General features: G+C 39.6%; 1 protein-coding gene across 1 annotated transcript in view; it reads right to left on the bottom strand.

The window, feature by feature from the left end:
- The window catches only part of KATNBL1 (katanin regulatory subunit B1 like 1), a 58,667-nt gene that overhangs the window by 3,510 nt on the left and 42,422 nt on the right, over positions 1 to 12,735 (bottom strand). The window contains exons 3-9 of the mRNA XM_037742365.1: positions 9,528 to 9,568; positions 7,631 to 7,910; positions 3,117 to 3,235; positions 1,897 to 1,947; positions 1,714 to 1,803; positions 1,281 to 1,370; positions 949 to 1,009 (exon numbers count right to left, since the gene is read on the bottom strand). Of these exons, the coding sequence (XP_037598293.1) occupies positions 949 to 1,009; positions 1,281 to 1,370; positions 1,714 to 1,803; positions 1,897 to 1,947; positions 3,117 to 3,235; positions 7,631 to 7,910; positions 9,528 to 9,568 (732 nt within the window). The remainder of the gene's footprint in view (positions 1 to 948; positions 1,010 to 1,280; positions 1,371 to 1,713; positions 1,804 to 1,896; positions 1,948 to 3,116; positions 3,236 to 7,630; positions 7,911 to 9,527; positions 9,569 to 12,735) is intronic.

The raw sequence follows: 12,735 nt of genomic DNA on the forward strand, positions 1-12,735 counted from the left end.
TTTTTTGAGATGGAGTCTTGCTCTTGTTGCCCAGGCTGGAGTGCAGTGGCATAATCCTGGCTCACTGCAACCTCCAACTTCCGATTTCAAGTGATTCTCCTGCCTCAGCCAGTAGCTGAGGTTACAGGTGCCCGCCACCACACCCAGCTAATTTTTGTATTTTTAGTAGAGATGGGGTTTTGCCATGTTGGCCAGGCTGGTCTGGAATCCTGACCTCAGGTGATCCGCCTATCTCGACCTCTCAAAGTACTGGGATTACAGGCATGAGCCATTGCGCCCAGCCAAAATATTTTTTTTTTTCAATTCCAAAATTAATAAAATTTCTTACTTGATTCCCATTAAAAAAAAAAAAAAGAAAATTAAAGGTTATTTAATTGTCAAATCAGGTAAGAAAACGACTAGGCATTTGGAACATTTGGACATTCCTTGGGTGTGACGTAGAAATTTTTGAGAGCCTAGAAAAGAAATTGTGGATTTTTTTTTTTTTTTTTTTTGAGACAAGGTCTGGCTCTACCACCCAGGCTGGAGTGCAGTGGTGACTGGAACCTCCACCTCCTGGGCGCAAGTGATCCTCCTGCGCGCAAGTGATCCTCCTGCCTCAGCATGAGCACCTGGGACTACAGGTGCACACCACCATGCCTGGTTAATTTTTGTATATTTTGTAGAGATGGGGTTTCATCATGTTCCCCAGGCTGTCTCAAACTTGTGAGCTCAAGTGAACTACCTGACTTGTCCTCCCAAGTGCTGGGATTACAGGCATGAGCCATTGCACCTGTCCCAAAATTATGGACTTTAAGGAAACTGTTGGGAGATATTTTTCTGTGGTTTCATAATAATCTGGCTATACTCTAGTAGAATGCCACAAAATTTCCACATCAAGGCAGTAATAATTTAGTTTTTAGAACTGTAAACACCAACACCGGACTCTCAGGTTAATGTCTAGGCTACAGGACCCTGCAGGACACCTCCATTCCTTATTCTACTGTGGGTATCTCTTTTCCCTCCCTTACTCATATAATGAATATGAAGATCAAACCACTATTGTGTTCTTCTAAAATGAAGGGTAGGGTTGTGTCAGAAGAAGAGATACAGGGGGTTAGTAGGCTCTGGAATTCAACTTCCAGGTGTGGTTTTCACAATGAACAGTACCTTAAGTCAGTATGTATCTATAAAGAGAATAAATATCACACTGATGAAAACAGAATAAAATTATTATCTAGTTTAATCAAGCTTTCCTGAAGAAAATTTCAGCATGAATTTATCTTTAAAGGTATACTTACCCATCATTTATAATTTCTGTTTTGGATGACAGGTCTGACCACCACCTTTTAATGACTGCTTGAAGCCAGTTTAAACCAACTATAACATATCTGAAATGACATTTTGTTACAAAGTTCAAGTGTTTTCATTTAAGAATCCTTTTTATAAGAGATTTTCCCTCCCAAAAAACGCATACACAAATTGGACTCTTCCCTTTTAAAAATTTATTACCTTCATATATATTTCACAAAAGTGTATTTCATGTAACTTGTTTAGAGATGCTTTTGTAATTGCCCTTTAGTCATTTCATATTCTTTTCCTAACTGTACTATTAGCTTCTTGGCAACAGAAATCTTGTATGTCTCATGATGTCCAATCTACTATGTACTCACAAAACATAAAATCAAGGATGTTGAAAAAGAAAAATTAATCAAGATTCATATTAGCACTTACTCTTCAAATTTGCTTTTAAGTAGCGACTTTACTAGAGGCAACAAGTCTACACAGCAGCCAAGTGAGATATATTGTTTTTCTTCCTGTAAACTAAAATAAATATCAAGTTATAAAAATATGGATAGGCCATAATTTGACCTCCTTTAATCTTACTTTTTTCCTGAAAAATATTGTTGTTTTTACCTATTGGTGAGCACAGGAAGGCAATCTACCACAACACCAAGATCTTCTATCCTGAGAGTATAAAAAGAACAGCATTGCCTCAGAGAGATGATTTCCTTATTTACTTTCATGTTATGATTATTCACACTGCTTTTGAGAAATTCACTCATTTAAAAATTTCAGTATCTACAATGAGTCAGGTCGGTGGATATAGCAATGAACAAAGAAACAGGGCTTGCATTCCAGTGTGTGAGCAAGTGGAGTTGGGGGTGGGGCAGAGACAGGCAATAAACAAATAACAAGACATAAGACATATAGAGCAGGTTGATGTAAGCGCTGTGGAGAAAAATAAAACAGGAAAGGGAGATAGGGAGTGGAGAAATAGGTATTTTAAAATAAGGTGGTCAAAGAAGGCTTCCCTAACGTAACATTTAAGAGACTTGAATACAATGAGAAAAGTAATGCTTCAAATTCCCACTTAAAAGGGATATTAATTTTTTTTTTTTTTTTTTAAGAAACGGAGTCTTATTCTGTTGCCCAGGCTAGAATGCAGTAGCATGATCACTGCTCACTGCAACCTCCAACTCGCAATCCTCCCAAGTACCTGGGACCACAGGCAGGCACCACTGTGCCTGGTTAATTATTTTTATTATTTGTAGAGATGGAGTCTTGTTATGTTGCTCAGGCTGGTCTCTCACTCCTGGGCTCAAGTGACTCTCTTGCCTCAGTCTCCCCAAATGCTGGGATTACAGATAAGAACTGCCGCACCTGGCCTTAAAAAGGATTTTTAGAAGGTTAGTTTTCCCATGTCATTATCTCTTAGTTTTATAGGTAAGAATGGCAGTCAGAAAAGGTAATAGCTTTGTTCAATCTGATAAAACATTGTTTTCTGTATTTTGGCTACTCTTAGATGAATGATAAATGTAATTTAAATAGTATAGTCTCTACTGAAGCTACATATAGGCAGTTCAGAAAATGAAGGACGTTCACTTGAGCCCAGGAGTTTCAGCCCAGCCTGGGACACATGAGACATCATGTCTTTCAAAAAAGTTTTTAAAGAATTAGCCAGGTGTGGTGACATACACCTGTACTCCTATTAAGGCGGGAGGGCTGCTTGACCCCAGGAGGTTGAGGCTGCAGTGAGCCATGACTGTGTCACTGCACTCCAACCTGGGTGACAAAGCAAGACCTGTCCCAGAAAAAAACGTTATTGAACAAAGAGGATAAAAGGTCACACTTACCTCAATAAATAAGCTACAAGTTCACTTATACTTCTCTTTCTCCAGAAAGTTAAAGCTACATTCAATCTCAAATTTCTGCTAAACAAAACTTGGGCCATTGTTTCATGGTCCTGAGAAACCTGAAAGGCAATAATCTAATTTGCTAAAAAGCACAATGAAACAAGATATGAAACTATTTTTTTATTAAATTATTTGGAAGACATAGTTTAAAATTATGCAAAGACAACTCCTTTTATTGGCCCACAAACAATGAATATGCAGTTAACCATAGTAAACAAATGATGTGAACGAGTTTAAGAAACGTTTACTTTCTACTAATACTTTTTTTCTGCTTGCTTCCATTTTTCTTTTAAAATGCAATAATTTGTAAAATAAATTATTTTTAGATGATCTACAAACTAGGACCTAATTTATAACATGGATAAAAGAAAAATGTAAACATACGGCCTAGTCATTACCAACTGAATGGCATGAAAACTACAAAAACTCAGACAAGTGTTGTAGTATAATTTAAATTTATGTATTTATTGTTTAGTGTCATTTTCCTATTCTAATGTGTTTAACATAGAACTATACAAGATAAAAAGTAAATACTCTGTACCCGCCCACAAAAACATCCAGTATCATTCTGCAGAAATAATCACAGTTAACAGACTGGTATGTATCTTTTCAAACAATTTTCTAGATAAAGACAAATTAAATACACATATAAATACTCTGAAAAATTAATTACCTATATTGCTTTTTTACCTATAATATATGAACATTTTTCAATGTCAAAACAGATCAACCTCTCTTTTTAGAGACAGGGTGTTGCTCTGTTGCCTAGGATGGAGTGCAGTGGTGCGATCTCAGCTCATTGCAACCTCCGCCTCCCAGGCTCAAGTGATTCTCCTGCCGCAGCCTCAGGTGCCCACCACAACACCCAGCTAATTTTTCTGTATTTAGTAGAGACGCTGTTTTGCCATGTTGGCCAAGCTGGTCTCAAACACCTGACCTCAGGTGATCTTCCTGCCTTGGCCTCCCAAAGTGCTGGGATTACTGGCATGAGCCACCACACCAGGCCCAACCTCACTTTTTTTTTTTTGAGACAGAGTTTTGCTCTTGCTGCCCAGGATGGAGGGCAGTGGCGTGATCTCAGCTAACCACAACCTCTGCCTCCTGGGTTCAACATTAGCTGGGATCACAGGCGTGCCCCACCACACCCAGCTAATTTTGTTTTTTTTAGTAGAGGCGGGGGTTTCTCCATGTTGGTCAGGCTGGTTTCGAACTCCCGAACCTCAGGTGATCCGCCTACCTCAGCCTCCCAAAGTGCTGGGATTACAGGCATGAGCCACTGTGCCTGGCCCCCAACTTCACTTTTAAGAACAAAGGCATAGCCTGGCACAGTGGTGTGTAGCTACAGTCCCAGCTACTTGGGAAGCTGAGGTGGGAGAACCACTTGAGCTTAGGAGTTTGAGTACAGCCTAGGAAAGACAGTGAGACCTCATCTCTTAAAAAAAAAAAACAGGTAGGGTGTGGTGGCTCACAGCTGTAAGCCACTTTTTAAAAAAAATTATTTTTGAGACAGAATCTCACTCTGTAACCCAAGCTGGGGTGTAGTGGCACGATCGGGCTCACTGCAATCTCTGCCTCCCAGGTTCAAGCAATTCTTAAGCCTTAGCCTCCCAAGTAGTTGGCCTTACAGGTGTGCACCACCAGGCCTGGGTAATTTTTGTATTTTTGGTAAAGATGAGGTTTTGCTATGTTGGCCAGGCTGGACTTGAACTCCTGACCTCAAGTGATCTACTTGCCTTGGCCTCCCAAAGTGCGCCACCATGCCCAGCTAATTTTTGCATTTCTAGTAGAGATGTGGTTTCGCCATGTTGGTCAGGCTGGTCTCAAACTCCTGGCCTCAAGTGATCCACCTGTCTCGGCCTCCCAAAGTGCTGGAATTACAGGTATGAGCAACTGTGCCTGGCTCCTCTGACCACTTTTTAACAGGGTTGTTCATTTTCTGCTTAACCAACTTAAGTTCCTTATAGATTCTGGATACTGGACATTCATCGAACACATAGCTTGCAAATATTTTCTCACACTGTGTAGGTTGTCTGTTTACTCTGTTGATAGTTTATTTTGCTCTGCAAAAGAAGCTCTTTAGTTTAATTAGGTCCCATTTGTCATTTTTTTTGTTGTTGCAGCTGCTTTTGGTGTCTTTGTCATAAAATCTTTGCCAAGAATGGTATTTCCTAGGTTATCTTCCTGGATTTTTATAGTTTGAGGTTTTACATTTAAAAACTTTTTTTTTTAAGGCATTTGCACTCAGAAGTTTATTTGGTCAGTTCAAGTAAAGAACCAACCTACGTCAGATTTCTAGGCTATACAGTCACATGTTCTTTTCCTTAAGAGTATGTTGTTTCTATAATTATTTGATTAGTGGGTACTACATCACTTATATAATTACCTGAAAGTGGGAGCAGTGTCTGTTTTTTACCCACCAAATCTATCCTCAGAGCCTACAGAGGACACCTGATACTGGAAACAGCATTAAGTATCAATGGTAGAGAGCCCTCAATATTTGTGAGAGAGAATTATTACAACAGTGATTCTCTTTACCACTAAGGCTCTATTCTCCAGTGCCCATGATAATTCACTATTAAGTCAAATTTTCCTTGTTCTTCTTTTCTCACAGATATTACTCACTCCCTTTATTTCTCCTAGCATTACGAACTTTTTCTGACTCCAGGATTTTATTCTCACTGGCAAAAAAAAAATATTTTACATTATTTCATTATGGTTTTAGTTAATAGTACTTTTTTTTTAACTGTTCTTTCATCTTGTTTACTTGTAATTATTATCCTAAATATGACAATCACCTTCATTCACCTATATACACTTATTAAAATTTTAGTTTTAAGAGATTTTTTCCTGCTAGTTCACTACAGAAAATGCTTTTCATCAATAACTAATGTTGAGATAATAGATAATGTTCCTTGGGGTTTATTTTTTTATAACTTATACAATAAACATGTTTACTGCCATAAACTCATGTGTTTATAAATTTTATAAAACCATTCCTTCAACTGACCATTTTTATAAAAACTACTTTCTTGAGGTATAATTTACATGCCATAAAATTCATCTATTGAAAGTATGTAATCCAACAGTTTTTAGTGGATTTAGAGTTGTGAAACCATCATCACAATCCAGTTTTAGAATATTTCTATTACTCTCAAAAATGCTTTTGAGCCTGTTAAAACAACCAGTTTTGCTTGAACCGGAAAAGCAGCAAACCACAGCAGGTTTGCATAAACTATGCTTTAACTAGGCAATTTTGAGAACCCAGCAAAATGTGTCTGGATAACTGGTTTTGGTGGTCTACATTTTTTTTTCTTGAGATGGAGTCTTGCTCTCTCACCAAGGCTGGAGTGCACTGGCACAATCTTAGCTCATTGCAACCTTTACCTCCCATGTTCAAGTGATTCTTCCACCTCAGTCTCTCGAGTAGCTGGGGATACAGGCAACCGCCATCATGCTTGGTTAATTTTTCTACTTTTGCAGAGATGGGGTTTCACCATGTTGGTCAGGCTCCTGAGGTTGGTCTCCAACTCCTGACCTCAGGTGATCTGCCTGCAGATGTTTTCCTTCTTTTTATTTTTTTGAGATGGAGTAGTGCTGTGTTGGCCAGGCGGGAGTGCAATGGCATGATCTCAGCTCACTGCAACCTCCATCTCTCAGGATCAAGTGATTCTCCTGCCTCAGCCTCTTCCTAAGTAGCCGGGATTACAGGCACACATGACCACGTCCGGCTAATTTCTCTATTTTTAGTAAAGATGGGGTTTCACCATGTTGGCCAGGCTGGTCTTGAATTCTTAGCCCTGTGATCCACCCACCTCAGCCTCCCAAAGTGCTGGGATTACAGGTGCCTGCCACTATGCCTAGCTAATTTTTGCATTTTTAATAGAGATGGGGTTTCCCCATGTTGGCTAGGCTGGTTTTGAACTCCTAACCTCGTGATCCACCCACCTGGGCTTCCCAAAGTGCTGGGATTACAGGTGTGTGCCACCACACCCAGCTAATTTTTGTATTTTTAATAGTGACAGGGTTTTATCATGTTGGCCAGGCTGGCCTTGAACTCCTATCCTCGTGATCCGCCACCTCAGCCTCTGAAAGCGCTGGGATTATAGGCGTGAGCCACTGCACCCAGCCTTGTGCTCCACTTTTTTAGGCAAGATTTTCTCCTTTTCCCTTCTTTAAAATCTCTACTGGCTAACTTGTCATTCTGGATATTTTCAGCAGCCTGTTAAGCATTTCATCCCATCTTACAGAAATGGAATAAATTATTGATTCAAATATGGTTAATCAAAAAAAAAAAAAGGTTAATCTAGAAAATTGTCTCAGGGAGTTACTTGACTTAAATAAGTCTACATTCAATAGGTGGTAAATTATTCTGCTAGTGGAATATGGCAAAGAAAAAAATCAAGATTATAACAGGAACAAAGTTAAACTAGACATGACTCAGAGAAATGACTTACCTCAGAAAAAAACCCACTATATTTTGATGATGGGCTCTCTGTCTGTGAAGAACCAGAATCACTGGAGTTAATCAAATATGTTCGACTATCATGGTGTAATTTTTCAGGCAGATGGCCTGCACAAGCCAGTTCATTTTCTTTATTTGCCATGTCACAGCCCCCACTTCCAGGGGACTGTTTTTTTCTGTAACAAGGACTTGGAAATGGATGATGAACTTTCTTTCTGCGATAGATCACTTTACGAAGTTTATCTGGGCTTTTAACAGTTTGTCCAACTGTTCTGTAAAAAAAAATTATTTTCTTAAATAAAAAAGAACCATATGAAATTCTTTAAAAGTTTTTAAACAGAGAGTTAACAGGCCATACTTTGTGACTGTAATCCACTAAAATTAGAAGTAAACAGAATTTTAAAAATCTTAATCTGAGTTTGAAGAGGAAAGTAAAAGGAAAATTACAAATTATCTGGAAGACATTTTATATCAAATAAAAATGAAAGCAGATATAATAACTAGATGCTTTTACCAAATGAAAGGATGACATTTTATACCAAATAAAAATGAAGGCAAGGCATAATAACTAGACCCTTAAAAATGAATTATTAAAGGCCATTCTGGTAGTAAGAAAATGGTAACACTTTCTAGACACCTAATCTCTTCTAACAAAGTGGCAAATAGATTGCAGGTTTGAATATTTTAAAGTTTATTTTAATTAAGCTGAAGTATATTAATTTACTTGAGTAACGCAGAACACAATACAACAAACCTCATGGTTTAATACAGTGGTTCTTAAATGTTTTAGTGTCAGGATGCTTTGCACTCTTAAAAATTATTAATAACTCAAAGTAATAGATATATTTTTTTGAGACGGAGTCTTGCTCTGTTGCCAGGATGGAGTGCAGTGGTGCGATCTCAGTTCACTGCAACCTCTGCCTCCCAGGTTCAAGCGATTCTCCCACCTCAGCCTCCTGACTAGCTGGGACTATAGATGTGTACCACCACGTCCAGCTAATATTTGTATATTTAGTAGAGACAGGGTTTCATCATGTTGGCAAGGATGGTCTCAATCTCTTGACCTCATGATCCACTGGCCTCGGCCTCCCAAAGTGCTGGGATTACAGGCATAAGCCACCATGCCTGGCCAAAATAATTTTTTATGTGAATACTACCTGTTGATATTTACGGTGTAAAAACTAAAACAAACTTTAGAATTTCTTAATTCATTCAAAAAATAGACTAATTGCATATTAACATAAAATATTTTACTAAAACCCCATTTTTTCTAAAATAATTTTTTAAAAACTGAGAAGGATGGCACTGTTTTACTTTTTTATATACCTCTAATATGTGGTTTAACAAAAGACAGCTGGGTTTTCATTTCTGCTTCTCCATTCAGTCTACTGTGATATCAAATGGCATATAGCTTCTTGAAAACTTATACTGTACCCTCAAACAAGAGAATGAAAATGAAGAGTCAATGTCTTGGTATTGCTATGAAAAATGAATGGTCCTCAGGGACCTCCAAGTCCTCAAATCACACTTTGAGAACCAGTGGTTTTGTAGAAAGTGCCTTTAGAGTTAGGGGGATCTGAGAAATGAATGTCATTCTTACCACTTTCTAGCTATATGATTCTGAACAAATCACTTAGCTTTGCTGATCTTAAGTTTTCTCATCAACTGTTAGGGGTAATGATATCTATAGAGTAGGACTGTTGTAAGGAGCAGAGACAATATTGATGTGTTTATTAGTGCAGCTGTTTGACAATAAGTTAATTATTATTATGATAATACTTATTTTTTCCCTTTGGTCATCCTTAGGAAAAAGGAAAAAGAAAAAGCTGGATCATCCTTACCCAGCTTTCATATTTGTTGTTTCCCACAAACTTTAAAGAAACTCTTACCTATTTATGTAAGCAGCCAACTGTTTTGGAGATTTCTTAACCTGAAAAATGAAAGTAGACAGCTGATGTTAGAAACAAATGCTTGGTGCCTCAAAGAAGAATCAGCACTCCAACAAAAAGCTTTCTCAACAAGGCAATTTACTTCTGCCCAAGGGTGCCACTCATGCCTGGTGTGGTCACAAGAGCACACCGGGCAAGGAAGGGGAAGGGTTTCTTACCCCTAATGCAGCTAGTTCCTACTGCTGTGTCATTCCCCTACTGGCTAGGGTTGGACCGAACAGTCTAAGCTAATTCCAATCGGCTACTTTAAAGAAAGCAGGAGTATGAGCTGGAGTGGCAGGGTGAGCAGTTTCAATGGGAAGGGTGGTTACAGAGCAGGTGACTAAGGATGACTAAGGACAGAGCAGGTGACTAAGGATGACTAAGGACTCTAAATATGTGAGTATACATGCCAGAAGGGGGTTGTTTACTGAAACTAGGGGCAAGGAGGTGTAAAGAAAGAGGAAGTTAAACATTTTTTTTCTTTTTCTTTTTTCTTTTTGAGATAGAGTCTGGCTCTGTCACCCAGGCTGGTGCGCAGTGGTGAGATCTCGGCTCCCTGCAATCTCCACTTCCTGGGTTCAAGTGATTCTCCTGCCTCAGCCTCCCATGTAGCTGGGACTACAGATGTACGTCACCATGCCCAGCTAATTTTTTGTATTTTTAGTAGAGATGGGATTTCACTGTGTTGGCCAGGATGGTCTTGATCACTTTACCTTGTGATCTACCCGCCTTGGCCTCCCAAAATGCTGGGATTACAGGTGTGAGCCACAGCATCTGGCTGAGGATGTTAAACTTTAAAATGAAGAAGAAAGAGGGCCGGGCGCCGTGGCTCATGCCTATAATCCCAGCACTTTGGGAGGCCGAGGCGGGTGGATCATGAGGTCAAGAGATCGAGACCATCCTGGTCAACTTGGTGAAACCCCGTCTCTACTAAAAATACAAAAATTAGCTGGGCATGGTGGTGCACACCTGGAGTCCCAGCTACTCGGGAGGCTGAGACAGGAGAATTGCTTGAACCCAGGAGGTGGAAGTTGCGGTGAGCCAAGATCACGCCATTGCACTCCAGCCTGGGTAACAAGAGCGAAACTCAGTCTCAAAAAAAAAAAAGAACAAAGAATAAGGAAGCTAAATATACTGACATACTGGCCTCTGGAGGGGAACTCAGAACTCACTGTACTTTACAGTTGAGGCATATTTAAGTCCTTTAATAGTTATGTAAATTTTGTGATTCATATTAACAAATCTAAAATTCAACAGGTAAGTTTTTCAGATTAATGCTTTTTCTGTTCTAATTTTGTAGTCTAAATCAACACACAATAACATCATATGTAGTTATTTTTGGCAAAGCAACGTATCTGATATGGTTTGGCTGTGTCCCCACCCAAACTGCATCTTGAATTGTAGTTCCCATAATTCCCACGTGTTGTGGGAGGGACCCAGTGGGAGATAATTGAATCATTGGGGTGGTTTCCCCAGTACTGTTCTCATGGTAGTGACTAAGTCTCATGAGATCTGATGGTTTTACAAGGGGAAACCCCTTCTGCTTGGTTCTCATTCTCTTGTCTGCTGCCATGTAACATGTGCCTTTCGTCTTCTGACATGATTGTGAGGCTTTTCCAGCCACGTGGAACTGTGAGTCCATTAAATCTCTTTTTTTAGAGATAACCCAGTCTCAGGTATGTTTTTATCAACAGAATGAAAACTGACTAATACAATATCCATCTCCCTATTTTCCACACTGCTAGTCACAAATTATACTGCAACTTACAGGATGCTTAATAAGTGAGTTAAATTTTAATCTCTTTTGTTGTTGTTTCTGTTGTTATTTTAGAGACAGGATCTCCCTTTATCACCCAGAATGAAGTGCAGTGGTGTGAACATAGCTCACTGCAGTCTCAATGCCCTGAGCTCAAGTAATCTTCCTACCTCAGCCTCCCCAGTGGCTAGGACTACAGGTGCAGGCTACCACACCCAGTTAATTTTATTTATATATATATAAATTACATATATACATATATATATATATAAATTACATATATACATATATATATGTAATTAAAATAAATAAATAAATAAATATATTTATTTATTTATTTTTGGCCATGCACAGTGGCTGATGCCTGTAACCCCAGCACTTTGGGAGGCCAAGGCAAGGAGATCACCTGAGGTTGGGAGTTTGAGACTAGCCTGGCCAACATGGAGAAACCCTGTCTCTACTAAAAATATAAAACTAGCTAGGTGTGGTGGTGCATGCCTGTAATACCAGCTACTCAGGAGGCTGAGGCAGGAGAATCACCTGAACCCGTGAGGCGGAGGCTGCAGTGAGCCGAGATCACACCACTGCACTCCAGCCTGGGCAACAAGAGCGAAACTCCATCTTGAAAAACATATATATGTATTTTTTTTTGATAGAGATGGAGTCTCACTATGTTGCCCAGGCTGGGCTTGAATTCCTGGGCTCAAGCAATTCTCCTGCCTCAGTCTTCCAAAGTGCTGGGATTATAGGCATGAGCCACCAAGCCTGGCCTGAATGTGGTTTAAAAGAAAGTACAGTAGTGCTAATGAACCTTACAGTAGTAAACAGAAGCACCTCTGAAATTCCTCTTAAACTAAAATATTTAAATTACATCATATCAAAACAGTATACTAACTAAAAACTTTTTTTTTTTTTGAGATGGAGTTTTGCTCTCGTCACCGAGGCTGGAGTGTGATGGCGTGATCTAAGCTCACTGCAACCTCTGCCTCCCAGGTTCAAGTGAATTCTCTTCCCTCAGCTTCCCAAGTGACTGGGATTACAGCGGCCGACCACCACACTCAGCTAATTTTTTTTTGTTTTTTTGAAACAGAGTCTCACTCTGTCGCCCAGGCTGGAGTGCAATGGCATGATCTCGGCTCACTGCAACCTCCGCCTCCTGGATTCAAGCAATTTTCCTGCCTCAGCCTCCTGAGTAGCTGGGATTACAGGCACCCACCACCACACTCAGCTCATTTTTGTATTTTTAGTGGAGACAGGGTTTCACCATGTTGGTCAGGCTGGTCTCAAACTCCTGGCCTCGTGATTCACCTGCCTCGGCCTCCCAAAGCACTGGGATTACAGGCATAAGCCACCACGCCCAGCCTGACTAAAAACTTTTTAGACCTTATAGAAATATAATGGTTAAGACCT

The sequence above is a fragment of the Cebus imitator genome, unplaced genomic scaffold (genome assembly GCF_001604975.1).
Source record: "Cebus imitator isolate Cc_AM_T3 unplaced genomic scaffold, Cebus_imitator-1.0 Scaffold119, whole genome shotgun sequence".
In the NCBI taxonomy this organism is placed as follows: Eukaryota; Metazoa; Chordata; class Mammalia; order Primates; family Cebidae; genus Cebus; species Cebus imitator.